Source organism: Quercus suber, unplaced genomic scaffold, assembly GCF_002906115.3.
Source record: "Quercus suber isolate HL8 unplaced genomic scaffold, Cork oak 2.0 scaffold_244, whole genome shotgun sequence".
Taxonomy (NCBI): Eukaryota; Viridiplantae; Streptophyta; class Magnoliopsida; order Fagales; family Fagaceae; genus Quercus; species Quercus suber.
Genome location: NW_027069701.1, coordinates 567,637 through 585,237, shown reverse-complemented (window position 1 = coordinate 585,237; position 17,601 = coordinate 567,637). Strand labels below are relative to the sequence as shown.

Below are 17,601 nucleotides of genomic sequence, written 5' to 3'. Positions count from 1 at the left end.
GAACTCATGATCATTTCAAGCAAGAACGACAAAAGGAGATAGTCAATGAGCTTGTTGAAGCACTGATGAGCAACAGAGGAAGCAACAGATCCATCCTTTCCACGCTTTGGATGACCATGTACCAGATGAGGACAAAAGAGATCATTCATGAGCTTGTAGAAGTGCCAATTAGCGCCTATTTGGCTGTTTGCGCAGCAGTTGATTGGACATCTAGGGGTAAAGTCTCAATGCTAGTCCTGGGCAATCCAAGAAGTATCCCAAAATGATGGGACAAATTGGAATGTTGTTGGATTTATATCAAGGAGTCTTTACTCATAGGAGAAATAGCCCATTCTTAAAGAAAGTGATTGAATTAATAGGGAAGTGCAAAACCCCCAAGGGCACCCCCTCTTTCTGGTCAATAAGTTTTCATAATGGACTTTTTCTTCCCCTACACTATTGTCCAGACAAAAAAATAGACCTACCTAGGGGCCTTGACGCCCCCAAGTACCTTTACAAGGAAAGATGACAGAAAAAGGTCCACTCAACACATTATAAAAAAGACCAAATATCGAATTCCCTCCGTTTCATCAACTTCCACCTCACACGATCCCCACCATCACTAGGAATATGAGACTCCAAGAGAAGAAGAAAAGCTGCCACCAGTTCCATCTCCCAATCATTAAAATCATGATGGAACCTCACATCCCAACTCCTTTCCCCCCTTGCTGCCTCACCAATGAAGATGCCATTGAAGGCTCCCAATTAGTAGAATTCCCATACAATACCAAAAAAAGGCTCTCTATGAGGTTGTTCACCACACCAACAATCATGCCAAAATCACACCCAATTCCCCAATCCGACCTCAAACCCAATGTACTAACTAAACCTTCCCAACCCATCCTAACATTCCTCTAAAGACCACAACCATGAGGACCCCTATTCATCTTAGAAACCCAAACCCCCCCCCCCCCAACCCCAATTCTTCCCCAAATTTCAAGGCGACCCCCATGACAAATCCCCAATAAGGTTTTGTTGATGGTAGTAATCTTCCTTACCCCTAAACCACCATTAGCCACTAAAGCACACACCTTATCCCAACCCACCAAATGAAACTTGGACTCATCACCCAAACCACCCCCACAAGATATTGGCATATTGTCTGAGACTGAGACGGTATTAGATATGATTGTTTCAGAGTCTTAGAATGCATTTGTGAGTGGAAGACAAATTCTAGATTCGGTCCTTACTACGAATGAATGTGTTGACAGCTGTATGAGAAGTAAAATTTCAAGAGTTATATGTATGTTAGATATTGAAAAAGTGTATGATCATGTAAACTGAGGCCCTTATTTACTTGCTAGGGAGGATGAGTTTTGGTGATAGATTGCAACAAAGGATTAGAACTTGCATTTCCACAATTCTTACTAATGGGTCTCCAGCTAGGGTTTTTAGTAGTTTGAGGGGTTTAAGGCAAGGGGATCCACTATCCCCAATGCTTTTCTTATTGATGATGGAGGAGTTCAACAAGATGATCAAGAGAATGGAGGGGGCTTGGTCTTATAGGAGGCTTTAGGGCAGATGGAGTGGGTGATGGAGTACGTATTTTTTATCTTTTGTTTCAAGATGACACCATAATCTTTTGTGACTCTGTAGCTAAACGGATTCTCCATATCCAAATGATATTGTTGAGGGTTAATGTGAGTAAGAGCAAGTTAGTTCCAATATGGGAGGTGGCTAGTGAGCATGCATTGGCAAATATTCTAGGTTGCAAGGTAGGGAGTCTTCCCATACCCTACCTAGGCATGCCTCTAGGGGCTTCTTACAAGTCCATACCTATTTGGAATCAAGATTGAATGACGGTTGGCAAGGTGGAAGAAGGTGTATCTCTCAAAAGGGGGTCAATTGACTTTGCTTAAAAGCACATTTTCAAGCCTTCCTCCTCTCTCTGAATTTTTGTCCTCCCTTAGTCTAGTTTCCTAACTTCCCTTTGTTTGTTGTGTTGTTTGTTCCTTTTTTTTTTCTAGTTGTTCATCATCATGAACTTCCTGTATTCTTCTTTTTTCTATCATTTATAAAAGTTTTCTGATTACCTATCAAAAAAAAACTATTTATTGATGTATCAGCTTCCAAAATTGAAAATTACAGTTTTGAAAGTTGGAAATGTTTGATGCATCAAACACGTATTTTAGAAACTTTCAAAAAGTGGAGCAACCTTCTAAATGAAGCTCTTTTTATACTGACCAAACAACCCTTGCCAACTACAGTAGACATCTACCACTTTCTTTGGAACTACCCATTGAATTCCAAAAGCAATAAAAAAAAAAGTTTAATTTCTATCACTAGCTATTTTCGACAGATTAAAAAAGCCTAGATCAATTTTATCACAAGACAAGGAGGGGTGCTCTCAACAAATGATGTCTATCAACTAAAGTCAAGAACATAACAGTACTTTTTAGCACTACTATCAACACAATATTTCAACAATGAAAAGGAAAATTGGTCAAAAGAACTATGGGAACAAGAAAGAATTATAAACTCATATGATAAACCAAGTCTACATATTGAGAACCATTTCATAATTATTATATTAGGTTCAAAGCTCTTGTGTATGCCAGGGAACCAATTTAAAAGGCAAAAACCAAAAAAAAAAAAACAAAATGAAGAACAAAGTCCAAGTCTACTTAGAGTTGATAAAAAATCACAAGAAAACAACTAAGACTACCTTAGGACGAGTAAATCCATGATCAAGGAAACTATCACCATTAAGAATTTCATTGTCAGCACGTTCCGGATGCTTCGCCAATTTTGTATCATTCTTTGTCACAAGATCTCTGGTTTTCAATACATGATTCAGCTGCATAATATACTCTTCATTTAATCATTCTATGAAAATAACATACACCAAAAATCTATCAAGAAAGTTCAAGTAATTGCACGCACAGAATGAATGATGTAAGCATCCATGATACTTGAATCTTCTTCCCGGCCTTTGAGATAAAAGGGTTTCTTGTTACAGTGCAGTATATCCCAATAGCTGTTGCCTAGAAAAAAATCAAGACAGTGTAAGCAATTAGATACATATAAAATAAAATAAAAGCATAAACAGTAATCAATACTTAATTGCAAGATCATAAAGGCAATAAGGGGGAAAAGCCAGAGAGGCAACTTTCAAGACAAATATATAATCATAAATGTACAACAAACAAAGAGAAAGTTCAACAAAACTCAACGACCAGCTACTTAAAATCAACTGCAAAAATCCAATTTTCACCACCCATATAGACTATTGTACATCACAAAGTTTGCATAGACATGAAGAAAGAAGTGATGAGAAACTCCCAGTTACTTCTGAGCACTGTGTCACATCCACTACTTCCAAAATTTGTACTGCCAGAAGGACCACAGGATGCTAATACATCTGCTCATGTCTGCTGTCACAGTAGTCTCACTATCCCAAGCTAAAAGATACAATTCAGGAAACCTCTCCTTCCGGGTATAGACTACCCTTGCCATAGGCCATGCCAAAATCAAAATTTTGTGCCATCCCCAACATCATATCTAACAAAGCTCACAAAAATATCTCATCCTCTTCTAATAGGCTTTCATAAACCCACTCCATACAATCCCCAAACCTACACCAAGCACCAAAATTCATTAGGGGATCCATACATTAACTCTATGACCCGCATCCACAAAGCCATCTCTTCATGCCCATAACACCACAACAACTTCCCAACAAAGCCTGATTAAAGATTACTGCCTTCTTAATTGCCAAACCACCAAGGCGAATTGGACTACAACAATTATTCCAATTTACGAAATGAAATTTGAATTCTCCACCCATACCACCCCAAAGGAAGTCTCTGTGAAGTCTTTCCATTCTATTTGCTACACCAACTAGTATCGGAAAAGAGATAAAAAAAAAAAAAATGAGTAGAAGGCTGGGAAGCATACTCTGGATGAGGGTGAAGTGACCTCCTTTTGACAGATTGATGCAGGATAATCAAGAGAGAAATAAAAGAACAAAAAATTTAAAAGATAACCCTAAAAATCAGCACCCGTTGCTGGAAATAGCACCAAGCAGTAACACTTACGCACCAACACCTAAGCTGTCAAGAATCAACACAAACAATTTGGAAAATCTCCAATTTGAAACTCCATTAATCAATCTTCTGCTCATTAAATTAACCGCCTAAAGCCCTTTTATAAAGCTTCCACAGATAAAAGATCATGTCCATTAGACACTTGACTGATAACAATCTAAAAGACTCATTTTTATCCCCTTTTTTTTTTTTTTTTTTTTTTTTTGGGAAGAATCCTTATCTAATCTAATCCTTATTTGAACTCAAAATAAAATGGATTCCTAAAATAATCCAACTACATAAGAAATCCAATTTAATAAGGTATGTTGTCCGCAACACAGATGAAGTCTTTTCCATCCAGCCAACCTCAGCACATTCAAGAATGAGATCCCAATTTGATTTCTCCTTAAAAGGAGCTCCTAAAGGTAATCCCAAATACTTCATGGGAAGAGATGTAATTCAACACCCAAGATCATTTGCCAATCCCTCGATGTGTTTTACCTCCCACAGGCATTATTTCAGACTTGCCTAAATTAATGCTCATACCCGTACGGCCTCAAAACAAATAAGTATACATTCCTAATCTGAGAAGAGCTTGCCTCACAAAAATAAATAAATAAGAGTTTTATATGCAGATAGAATGTGAGATATCATCATTGTTTCACTTCTTCCATCAATGGAGAAATTATCACCAATAGAGAAGCCTATTAAGTAAGCTCCGGACATTGCTCTTGTGATCAACCTGCTCAAAGTCTCCATGATATCACAAACAACTAGGGGTGGTAATTCGTGTTCATGGGTCAGGTTCGTGTCGTATCGAGCCATGTGTATTCGACTATATGGGTTGACCCAAACTTGACCTATTTAGTAAATGTGTCAGGAATCCTCAACCCGAACACGACCAGTTTATTAAACAGGTCGACCCGACCTAACACGTTTAACTCGTTTAATTAACAAGTCATATAAAGGTTAATACAAATGATCCATTTAATAATCTATTTGATTAATAGGTCATACAAAACCTATAAAATTTTTATCAATTCCCATATATCTAAAATTAAAATACAATTACAGCTATAAATATAGTAATAAACATATAAAAACAACCATCAATTAAGCAATAATATCAAAATAAGTAATAATTTTATAAGCTAAACGAGTCAAACAGATCAGACGGGTTCGCATGCTAAACATGAATACGACCCATTTATTAGACGGGTTAGCCATGTCAACCCGAATATGACCCAAACCCGTTTAGCCTCAACCCATGACCTGTTTATATACGGGTTAGTCGTGTCGAGTTCGCAGGTCATATCAAATTTTGTCACCCCTACAAACAACGAAGGGAATATTGAGTCCCCCTGATCTAATCCCTGGCTCCTGTTGAAAAAATTGTGGGTGAACTGGTGTACCGCTCACCAAAATAGACAAAATTCTATCTACTTTGTCCATCTTTCACCAAATCCACTGTTCAAGCAAATACAATAGGAATCCCAGTCCAAATGGTTATAAGCCTCCTCCACATCCACTTTACACAGCACCCCTCATATATTTGAATTCATACAACTATTCAAGCATTCATTTGCTATGAGAACTGATTCCAGCATTTGCCTCCCTTGGATGAAAGGGTTCTGCATAACACTCTCTCTCACAATACCCCTTTCAATCTGTTTACCAATACCTTTGCTAGTAATTTATATATACCTCCCACCAGGCTAATTGGCCTAACATCTTTCACCTCAGGACCTCGAGGACACGATAATTCAATTTTCAACATGAAACTTGACGCAGGTTGAAAAGTGAGAGATAGTATAAAATTCATTCTAGCTAGATGCAAACCCTCGAGGCCACAAGGGATTTCTTGAACCTATATGCAAACCCTTGAATCCACATGGACTCATTGAATCTACAAGCCCTCTATGTTGGTGCTTTGCTAAGGTGATATGCACCTTTCCAATTGTTTTGGACACCAAGGTAGTAAAAGAATCCATACAAGGTATCCAAGAAAAGAGAAAGAGACTCGAACTTGGGCAGCAAATCATAAGAAAAAGAATCTTGAAGTAAAAGTAAATCGTAGATGGAGAGGTGTTCCCTCATGTTCATCAAGGATTTACCGCTTTATTAGGAAAAGTCTGTGAGCTTATGTAAGAACTAACTAAGAAAATCATACAAAAGCACACAAAAAGTTTTAAGTCCTATGATGTTAACAATGATTCCATCCTTGATATTCTTAGATCTAAACCAGATAATACATTGTATCATCAAATAAGATGAAGGTCTTGAAGCTACATATGGATAGTCCTTGGTAGCCCTTCACTTCCACTCATCATTGAGGCAAGGAATACGGGCAAAATTCTCAGAAAATCAATTGCAAAGATTTAAAACAAATAACTTGCAGTATGACAAGACACAACTGAATGCAACTGAAAAGATATTAATCTAGGACTGCAAGATGAGGCTCACTTACAAAGGGAGAAGAATAATCTCTCTTTAGATGAATGAAAATCATCCCCTCCAGATGTCTTATAGACATCCAACCAGTGTTTATACAACTTTAGCTTCAGACCATAATCAGAATTGGTGTTAACCTCCTGCAAAAGTAAAAAAACGAAGTACATGATTCAGCTGAAAAAATGAAGACAATAGTAATAGATCAAAATACCCTTTTTTTTAATAAGTAATAATAGATCAAAATGCATGTGCAAATTGCAGAACAACAAACAGATTTAATGAGCCAGATTTAAGATTCTATATTCTAATTAATGCATGGGTATGATGAGACATTAACCTAGGAAGCACGGGTGCGTTTCGAGACTCGGGTGCGGGTGCGGGTGCGGGTGCGGGTGCGGGACTCGGCAATTTTTGAAAAAGGTGGGTGCGGGTGCGGCGGGACTCGGCGATTAAAAAATTACTAAAATTATTTTTATTTATATTTTTAATATATTACTAACCATACTTTTTCACGTTATATATACATATACTAAATTTAAGAGCAATAATAGATAATAACTCAAATATAATATTCATAAATTAAATAAAACCCACAAGATTAATCTTTTATTTTTATTCTCTCCATTCACCTGTCACTCCAGTGCCAACAAGTCAACAACACATCACGTTTGGTCTCATCAGGATATCAACTTTACCTTCTTTTTTTTAAAATTTTATTTCCCAAAGCTTCCATTTTCCAAAGCCTAATCTACACCACACATCCACACCTTTTAAAAAACATCTCTTCGTCTTCTTCGTTCTTCTCCTCAGCTTCGTTTCTTCCTTTCTACAATTTTTTTTCTTCTTTCATCTTCCTCAGCTTCGTTTCTTCCTCAAACGGTGCGTTTCGCAACTTTTTTTTCTTTTTTCTTTTTGGAATTCCGGCCTGACTCTGCCGTTTCGGCCTAAACCGGCCATTTCGGCGGTTTCGGCCGATACGGCCTGAGTTGGCCCGAATTGAGCCACGTCGGCACGAGTCGGCCCATCCACGCGGCAAGACGCGGCCCGACGCGGCACAGACTCGCTGTCAGCGGCGTCCGTCCCGCGTCGCCGCGTCCCACCGAGTCCGACACAGGTGCGGCTCCTCTGGAGCCGCGTCCGTGCATCCTAGACATTAACATGTGGTCAAAAAACTCAAATTTCAAAATTCAAAACCTAATTATTCTTCTCCTCAGTAGCTTCTACAAATTTGCCACAGAATTCCACTCAGGTAGCGCATTTTTTTGTAGCACAGTAGCCATCCACCTCTATAGGAGGAAAATTTCCCCAACAAGTTAATATAATCAACCCCAGCTTGGCCCACTCAAATAACAGTCTAAGCATTAAATGGATTTGCTTATCAAAAAGTCCTACTTTGCTCTCTTTCAACCCTTTTTTATATATATAATAAATTGAAGTTTTCTTGCTTTTCAAATTTCATACTAATGTTTAAAAAGTATGCACTTTTGCTCTGTTTGATTAGTGAGAAAGGAGGTGCAAAGAGGGGAATAAAAAGAAAGACGATACTCAGGCCTTGAATATGAGTTATTTGATGTGGTTCTCTCTAAGATACTGCCGCATCATAATTAATAAAAATATTAAATTTTAAAAGCTTTAGCATAAAAGATGGTCTGATAATCTTTATCAGAAGTAATTCTAAGGGATGCAACACGATAGCTTACCTTTAAGAAACACTCTTCAGTTCCCATCCACTTGCAATTTGACATCCCAACAACAGGCACCTCCCACTTATATTTCCATTTCTTTGTTGACATATTATCAACTTCTTCTTTTGATAACTTGTGCTCCAAGTGTATGGTAAAGGAACTACAAAATCATATATAGTTAAATGACACAGCTATAAGGATGCGATCTAGTTGAAATAAAACAAAACATTATTCTCAAAGACAATGTAAAATTTACAACAAAGATCACATAAAAACTTCAAATTATTTTACACACACATATATATATAGTATGTATGCATGTATATGTAATAAAATTTAATAAAAAGTGCCAATAGGTGATAGTCTCAAAAAATTAAGGAGATCAAAAAAAAATTACCTATCAAAAAAAAAAAAAAAAAAAAAAAAATTTTTTTTTTTTTTATTGCGTAGATATATTATTTTAATGAGTAGAATATGAAAATAAAAGTTTGGGATGCTAGAGGTATTGTAAAATGGCATGGTATAATGATAAAGTGACTTTTTGGAATAGTAAAATAGAGTAGAATTAGAATTTCCCAGTGCTAATGCTCTAAGATACTACCACATCATAATTGCAATAAAATATAAATTTTAAAAGCTTTAGTATAAAAGATGGTCAGATAATCTTTATCAGAAGTAATTCTAAGGAATGCAACACGATAGCTTACCTTTAAGAAACACTCTTCAGTTCCCATCCACTTGCAATTTGACATCCCAACAACAGGCACCTCCCACTTATATTTCCATTTCTTTGTTGACATATTATCAACTTCTTCTTTTGATAACTTGTGCTCCAAGTGTGTACTAAAGGAACTAAAAGATCATATATAGTTAAATGACACATCTATAAGGATGCGATCTAGTTGAAATAAAACAAAGATCACATAAAAACTTCATATTATTTTACATATATATATAGTATGTATGCATGTACATGTAATAATATTTAATAAAAACAGCCAATAAGTGAGAGTCTCAAAAAATTAAGGAGATCAAAAAAATAAAATCAATGAACAAATAAAAAACGCTAAAAACTCAAGAAACATAGCTGTCAGATTGACATGCTACAAGTTGTATGGTTGTTAATCGATTGCCCAAAAGTAATCTCAAGATAATGATTAGAATTTTATATATAAGTATAAAAAATAGTGTTCTAATAATGATAATAATTTCAAATGATAAAACACAACTTAATAGAAGAATCAGAGAGGCATTTAATGTAAATAGACCTCATGCATTCTGATCCATCAGTAGAAGTCTGACAATTGGCTCTAATATCATGCTCCTGATCTGTGTCAGAGGCCTCGTGGTCATCTTCAGTTTCAGCATCTTCACCTTGCTCCCCAGGGTCCACCATGTCAGGCTGTTGTATTGTACTTTCTATAGTATGAAGAGAACTTGTCATCAGTTCAATCCAATCCAATCCAATTCATTAAGATTATAGATAAAAGGATTTTAAGCATATAAAATGTCAAAATCCCTTTGCAGTTGGAGAAACTATATTGGATCACACAAATAATATACCAACTCTAAAGATCACATATATATTGAAAATACTGTGTTTCAAAAACTTATCTGCAAAGCATGGCAATTATAAAATTCACTATTTTAATAAATGGAACCAAGGGTTCAACTGAAAACTTCAGTAAAATCGTTACTTGAAGCCACAATTTCAAGCATGAGTTGGCAGGTTGAGGTGACTGTCTTCTTACTTTATGCCAAATCTGAAATCTCATGATTCCAATTTTGGGCTGAAATTGTGAGTTCAACTCATGATTTCAGACTTTCAGTTTCACTCAAAACACACTATATCTCCCTCTGTCACTTTCTATACTCACCCATGATTTTGAGGCACCTTACTACTCAATCTCGACAATTTTCGCCCACAGTTTAGTTTGGTGGTTTAAGGTTGGGGTGTTTGTACTGCATTTGGTTTGGGAGTGAACTGCTGATTTGAAGGTATTGTGGCCAGGTATGGCGGCAGTTTGGTGGTGCCATTGGTGGTTGTAGGCCAAACCCCAAGTCTTTCATCTGTCTATAAGTTGAGTATAGGCCTAAAATGTTTTAAACTAAAATCGTGACTCGGATTTCGTTTTCAACTTGTTAAATTACTGATTCTTCCAAAAGTTTAAGCTGTTAGGAATGGTAAATTTAATCATTTAACCATAATTCTTACACTCCCTTTCACGAGTGGGCTTAAACTCCTCCTTAACAACTAGGGCCCAACACGTAGAATTTTTAACATTTTAAACGAGAGGTAGAGTATAGACAAGAACCGAACTTAGGATCTCCTGCTTTGATTCCATGTTAAATTACAGATTCTCCCAAAATCTTAAACTATTAGGAAATTGTGAATTAAACATAAATTGTGAATTTAACATTTAACTATAATTCTAACACAACTCACAATTTTAGACATGGCACAATTCAGCCAAGCAGCTGTCAAGCCTGCTAAATCAGCCTCCAATCATGAGTTCAAATGCAATTATTTTATTAATTGTTTCAAACGCAATATTTTGTTAAATGTCATTTACTAAAATGTACATTCCAGTTGAATGCATCCCCACATGCTTACTGCTTAAGTTTTTCTTTTTTAATAAGCGCCCAATGCTTCAGATATTATAAAGTAAGAGGCCTACCAATAAAATCCCAAAAACATCAGAACTAAGACCTCTTCTAATGCGATTAGTTAATAACAAACTGAAAATAATTTCTATAGACGCACACACGAGCTAAAAGTAGGCATTGAAAAGGGGCGTTGATTTGACTCATCAGATTAATACAAAAGATGTCAGGAGTATATTGGATCTGAATTTCATAGCATAACAAGAGAAGAAGTAATCTGCACTTTAGATGGTAAGAATTTTCCAGAAAGGGCAAAGTTTGAAACAGAGATCAATAGGTATTACTTTAAAGAGAACTGTTCTATAGATGCTTGTGGGTTGAAAGAAAAGGTCAGACTGATAGAAAGCTATTTTCAATTGCCACTTTCAACATTCGTGATTATTAGTCTTTGTGATGGGCAGAGAAGATGGACAGCAAGGAATGGAAATAGAGAACAACTGTCAGTCAAAGCAGGTGGTTGGTCCTGAATGCCTCGTCAAATCTCATCCCTCAAATGAGAGAAGGGGGGAAAATTAACTGATTTCAGCATTCTTGTCCGCAACCCAAATGATGACAATTGAAATCCATTTAAATTGTTCCTTAGGTATTGGCAAACCACCAGTATTGGCAAACCACCACTCTTTTTCTTTTTCTTTTTGGATAATTAACTAAGTGGACAACCACTGAAGGTAACAAATCCAAAGAAAACCTAAAGAAGCTTATTCATGCCCATGTACAAGATTAGAAATTTGATAATCAACAATTAAATCTGATGTAGCCACCCTCTACCCTTAGGCCAGCCAACCAACCCCCCTCTACTCTTAAGCCAAAACAACCAGCCACCCTTTCTCTTAGGGCAGCCAGCCAGCCCCTTATTTTGACTTCTCAGATCTACCATACGTTCTCATTAATTTCAGCTTGGACTTATGTTGTGATAGCCTGCCTAGCTTAACTATTAGCTAGTTTATTTCCTACTAGTTAAAGATTATAATCAGGCTTGTTATATAAGAGTAGAATCAGTTTTTTTATGCAACTTTATCTTAGTTTTAGATCTGGACATAAACTCTGTTTCTCCAGTTTCTCTGTAATTCCAGTTTTGATTCTTAATTCTAAGGCAATCCTTTTTCAAGTTCTTTCAGTTATTTGATCTTGATTTCCATCAAAATCAGCATTTTCAGTACTTAGGAGAACATAGATTGAAACTACAATCACAAAAAAAGGCTTATAGATTATAGACATCTAACAAAAGCCTTTAAGGAAACAGTACTTCATAAAACAAAAAAAGCATATTATATGTTATTGGGACATAGAGAAAAAACCCTTTAGATAGTTGTCTAAACAAACTATAAATCCCATGAAACATTCCTTACCATCTTCCTTATCATCTTCCACCGAGACACTAAAAGATTCAAAGCCATCATCTTCATCTACTTCGGAGTCACTTTTACCTTCTTCTTGTCTTTGTCTATTACACAAAAGAAGCACATGATAACTGTAAATTTTAAATTCCTCAAAAAAATTGTTGTTTAACCTTATAATTCAACTTAACACAAAGTTTCAAGAAGCCAGAGCAACAAGTATTAGTAGTGCTGATTAATTATCCAATTTAAAATGAGTGTTTCAGTAGAAGTAGCTAATCCATGAGGGAATAGCATCACTAGCAATTTTAAAAGCTACACTGCTTGGTTAAAAAATATAAAATGAAAATTCATTACTCTACAACTATATGGTATAGCTCAATAAAGGGTTTCAAAAAATTAAAAAATATAATGCATCACGTGACAAGCATCAATATGGCATACAAAAAGGTCAAATGCTCAGGTCGATAAGGAACATGAGTTATTAATAAATAACAACTAACAAACAATAACTCAACATTATTCATGTCTACTTGGCATATCAAGGTACTTAAAATCATTGCTCAAAGATGTACAAAATGCATACAATAAGTATAATGAGATGTTCCCTTTCCAACAGTAAACAAAATGTGTGGTAAGTGTGCCATAAGCCATCCAATTGGACCCATCCTAATGAATCACTTAATTTCCTGCAACTCTTTTTGTAACATTCTAACTTCCTGTTATTCTTTTGGTTCTACTTGTCCAAAGGAAGTACAAGTTTTTTCATCTGAATTTTTATCAGAAATTTAATGGTAAAAGAATAAATAAGAAATATTTTTTGATTAGTGACCGACATTTTTTTTTTTTTTTTTTTGAAAAAAAAAGGCTACTACATGTACATATATAATGAACAAAAAAGAAGGCCAAAAGGATTGCAAAGAAATGATATTACATACAGAAGTGTAGCAACTCTTGAAATTCAGATAGGGAATTACAATTGGTAAAACCCAAGCACAAGACCAATCAAACAAGGATATACTAAACAAAGTTATAAACTGAATCACCAAACTTTTTGTATCCTCAAAAGCACGATTATTTTGTTCCCTCCATAGTGTCCACATCAAACATAAGGAACCAAGTTCTATATATTCGTTTAATGATTGCCAACCCAATTCCTCCAACAAAGAAAGGTCAATGACCTTTCTAGTTGCACTCAGTTAATCCTGAAATACCTAAAAAAAGAACTCCACAAATCCCAAGCAACAGTACAATGTAATAGTAAATGATCTACCACCTCCCCATTACACACACACCATCCCACTAATGTGTAACCTCTATTGATAGGATTTTCACATTTGAGATTTTCACCTTAAGTTTTCACGACCCCACCCACCAGAATTGTATAACAGGTTATCCAGGGGAACTCCTAGTGGGGATGGAACCCTAGATGTCTGAATCTACAGCTCATCCCAAGCCTCCAACCACTAGGCTGCACCCTAACTAGTAACCCCAACTCTTTCATGGGAAAAATACTAAACAAGTAACCCACAAGGCATTGTAGTAAAAGCAAACATTAAACTTACCACCCCCTTTCAACCTCCAACTCAGTCTATCACAAACCTCTCTCCTAGGGGTATTAGAGTAAAGAAGATAAAGAAAAGCATTCACCGAGTCCAGCTCCTAATCATTAAAATCTCTTTGAAAACTAACATTCTAGCTTCGCATCTCCCCATCTGTCTGACTAATCATCACAGAACAAGCGGAGGCATCTATAGTTGTGGAACATGTAAACAAGTCAAGAAACAACACCTTCAAAGAATGATCCCCATACCAGGTGTCACGCCAAAACCATTTCTCAATTACCATCTCGTATATCTAAGCGCACATAGCATAAAAACCTATCCTTGCCCACTCTAATGCTTTTCCACAGGCTATAAACATTAGTCCCTCAAACAAATTTTAAGCCCACCCACCCAATTCCTCCCTATACTTTGAAGCTATTACATCTCCATAAAAGTGTTATCTTTCGACCCAAAACGCCAAAGTCATTCCCTAAAAAAGCTTGATTAAAGGTCCCTATCTTCCTTACACCCAACCCACCAGCAAAAATAGGCAGGCAAACTATATTTCTCACCTCACCAAATGGTATTTGAACTCCTCTCCCAAACAATACCACAAACATTTTCTCAGTCACCTGTCCAATCTGTTTGCCACACAAGTAGGGATGGTAAACAAGGAGAGAGAGAGTATGTAGGAAAGCTCAAAATTTTACTCTTCAACAATGTTATCCTTTCTTTCGTCTTAATAATCTGCAATCCATTTTTTCCTAGAATTGGATTCTAAACCATTTTCACTTTGAAGGATGCCACCCTTACATTCCAAAATAATTCATCGACAGATTCCCAATCTTACAACATAAGATATTAGCAAGCTCCGCCATGTTGCCAACCTCTCTACACCATCTCACTCTTGCTCAAGTTCACGTCAGTGCCATTTTGATATAAAGCAACTGTTAGGCATTTGAATCACAAAATAAAATAGTTTCATAAGCAAATAAAGGGTGAGCGACACAAAGCCCTGTTTCAGCTGTAGTTCCCACCCTAAAGCCGCTAATGTAGCTGCCCTGCTCTGTTCTCTTAAACATCCTGTTCAAGACCCCCATAACCAAAATGAAGAGTAACAGGATAAAGGGTCACCCCGTTTAAGAACCCTTGAAATACTAAAGAAGCCAGAAAGGGAGCTGTTCACTAAAACTGAGAATCAAACTGCAGAAATGCAACTATGAATCCAGCATATCTATTTCTCACTAAATCCTATCTCCTTTCCATCAAATAAAGTAGAGTCACCCAATTAACAGGATCATATGCTTTCTTAATATCCAGTTTGCAAATCACACCCAGGATGTCAAGTCCAAGATTTGCCTACAATCAATCAATGCATTCTGTGACTCAGAAGTTAGTTTGTCAAGTACCATTTTCAGACCATTTGCCAACACCTTTGCCTATTACAATTTATGAACACTCCCAACCTAAACAAATAGGCTGAAAATTCCCAATATTGATAGGAATGTTTTTCTTGGGAGTTAGTGCAATAAAAGAAGCATTGAGGGATTTTTCTTTTTTTTTAATAGGTAATAAAACTTTTATGCAATAAGCTGAACATCGCGTTCATGATGGCGAACATTCTAATCAATAAAAAAATACAACAAGCTCAAAAACTTAAGCTAACAGAGTGCAAGAATTCAGAAATTGAAATACAATTCGTAAAACCCAAACACGCGTCCACTGAAACAAAGCACCGAAGAGAAAATCTTTTAAGAGGTCAAAGGGTATCTCCTTGTCTTCAAAGATGCTTGTATTACATTCCTTCCAAACCAACCACATTAAACATGCTGGGACCGTATTCCATGCAGTTAATAGCCGCTTTCCAAACCAATTTCTCCAAGCAAAGAGGAGAGAGCTAAAAGAAGTATTGAGGGATTTCTCAAATTGACAGTGCTCATGAAACACCTCAAAAAAGGCCATAACATCCACTTCAACCACCCACCAACACTGTTGAAAGAAAACCATGGTGAATCCATACAACCCTAGGGTTTTATCTCCTCCTTAACTCCTCCCATACTGGAATAATTGTTTCCTTTCAAACTTCCTCTCAAGTAAATTTCTTTTAGTCTATTTGATTTTAGCGAAGTATAACACATCAACTGAAGGTCTAGCTATCTATTTCTTGGTACAAAGACTAATAGAAGTGGACCACATGCTCTCTTATGTAAAACTCCTCCTCATAAAACATGCCAAAACCCCATATCGTAACAACACCTATGTGAATTTGCCTACCACAACCCTCCTCCTTTTCCCAAGCTTGGGACTGGCTATAAATAAATATATGACACTAAGCACAGACTCAAGTATGGGGACAAAAAAAAAAAGGGATAGCTAAAAGTGTAATTATTTGCCAGTTAGTTGGATTCTCAAAACATGAATGTTATTTTTGTAAACTAGTTTCACAAGACTAAAGAATTGTCATATCAAACAATGAGAGATCTTTGCATCTTAATGACACTTGCACGACTATCTTACATCCAATCGGAGCAAACAACTCATCATCACCATGCTAAAAATAATGTGACACCATTAAATCACAAGATGAAATCACATGAAATCAAATATTAGGCTTAAAAACCATAAGCATATAGCATTCTTACACTAGCTTTTACAATTAAACAAACTGAGTACGTTGATATCCCTTGTTGCTCAACTACATTAAAAGAAAAAACAAACCCAGTACACGAAAAACCATTACCTCTTCTTATATGCAGTGTCAACTGATTTGCTACATGACCGCAACGACATCAATAATTTATCATACATCGATGCTTCTCTATGAATCACTTCTTCTTCAGAAGCCGCACAGCTAGATTGCTCCTCCGACGGTTCCCCTGTAATAAAAAGTTTGATCCCAAAAACATTCATTCTAGTACCAAAACAGATATTACCTGATCCAATTTTTAAAACTTCCTCAATAATTCACAATAACTTCAATAGACAGTTTTATTAACAATTCTCATAATCCATGATTTATTATCAAAAATCAAAAAATTGATTGAATTAATAAAACATATACAATGTATTAATTTTAAAAAAAAAAATTATTAACGTGCCTGAGGGACTTGGCGAGGGGCTACGAGTACGAGCAAGCTTTTGCTCGACACGGCGATTCTTAATTACATGTTTACTTTCTGAGTTAGAGGGCGCTTTGGATCGCTTCAATCCTAGTTAGACCAGTAAAATAAAACTTATCAGAGTAAAATAAATAAATAAATAAGCATACAGAGAGACTAGTTGAGCGTGTATTACAAAAAATGAAAACTGGAATAAAAATAATTTGGATTTTTTGGGCAAATAAAGAGAGGCTGTAAAACCCAAAAAAAAAAAAAAGAGTCGGAGAGAGTAGCTAACCTCGATTTTTGCCGAATTGCTTCCCCATTGAAAACCCAAAACAAACCTAAAACACAACAACAGATAATATTTGTATATAAGGTAAGTCGAAGAGAGAGAGAGAGAGGGGCGATGCTGCTAGTGCTGGGACTGCCACTGATGAATGATAACTGAGAATTAAAAGGTAAAACCCTACTTTTCAAGGTTTTAGCGGGAGAACTTTCTTTTTATATTATTTTTTTAGGAGAACTGGAAAAGCGGGGTTTTTTTTTTTCCCCTAAAGTTGCAGGAAGAAGCTAATGGGCTAAAATGCAAAATTTTCCTTTAATATTTTATTTGAATTTATTTCCGTTTTCTAATTTTGTTTTAATTTATTTTAGTTCGGTAAAGTTTTAATTTTATTCAATTAAAGTCTTTCTACTAATTTTTTGTTAAATGATGAGTTAATTGTACCAATTTTTAGTTTTTTGAATTTTTAAAT

The 17,601-nt window shown here is 36.0% G+C and overlaps 1 protein-coding gene across 1 annotated transcript in view; it reads right to left on the bottom strand.

The window, feature by feature from the left end:
* LOC112037965 (protein NUCLEOLAR FACTOR 1) overlaps positions 1–17,387 on the bottom strand; it is a 34,625-nt gene extending 17,238 nt beyond the window's left edge. Inside the window, 10 exon segments of the mRNA XM_065780723.1 lie at positions 2,705–2,836; positions 2,923–3,023; positions 6,532–6,655; positions 8,216–8,360; positions 8,807–9,052; positions 9,469–9,619; positions 12,214–12,308; positions 16,486–16,621; positions 16,844–16,954; positions 17,142–17,387. Coding sequence (XP_065636795.1) covers positions 2,705–2,836; positions 2,923–3,023; positions 6,532–6,655; positions 8,216–8,360; positions 8,807–9,052; positions 9,469–9,619; positions 12,214–12,308; positions 16,486–16,621; positions 16,844–16,954; positions 17,142–17,169 — 1,269 coding nt within the window. The 5' untranslated portion in view covers positions 17,170–17,387.
* Positions 17,388–17,601: the final 214 nt, after the last annotated feature.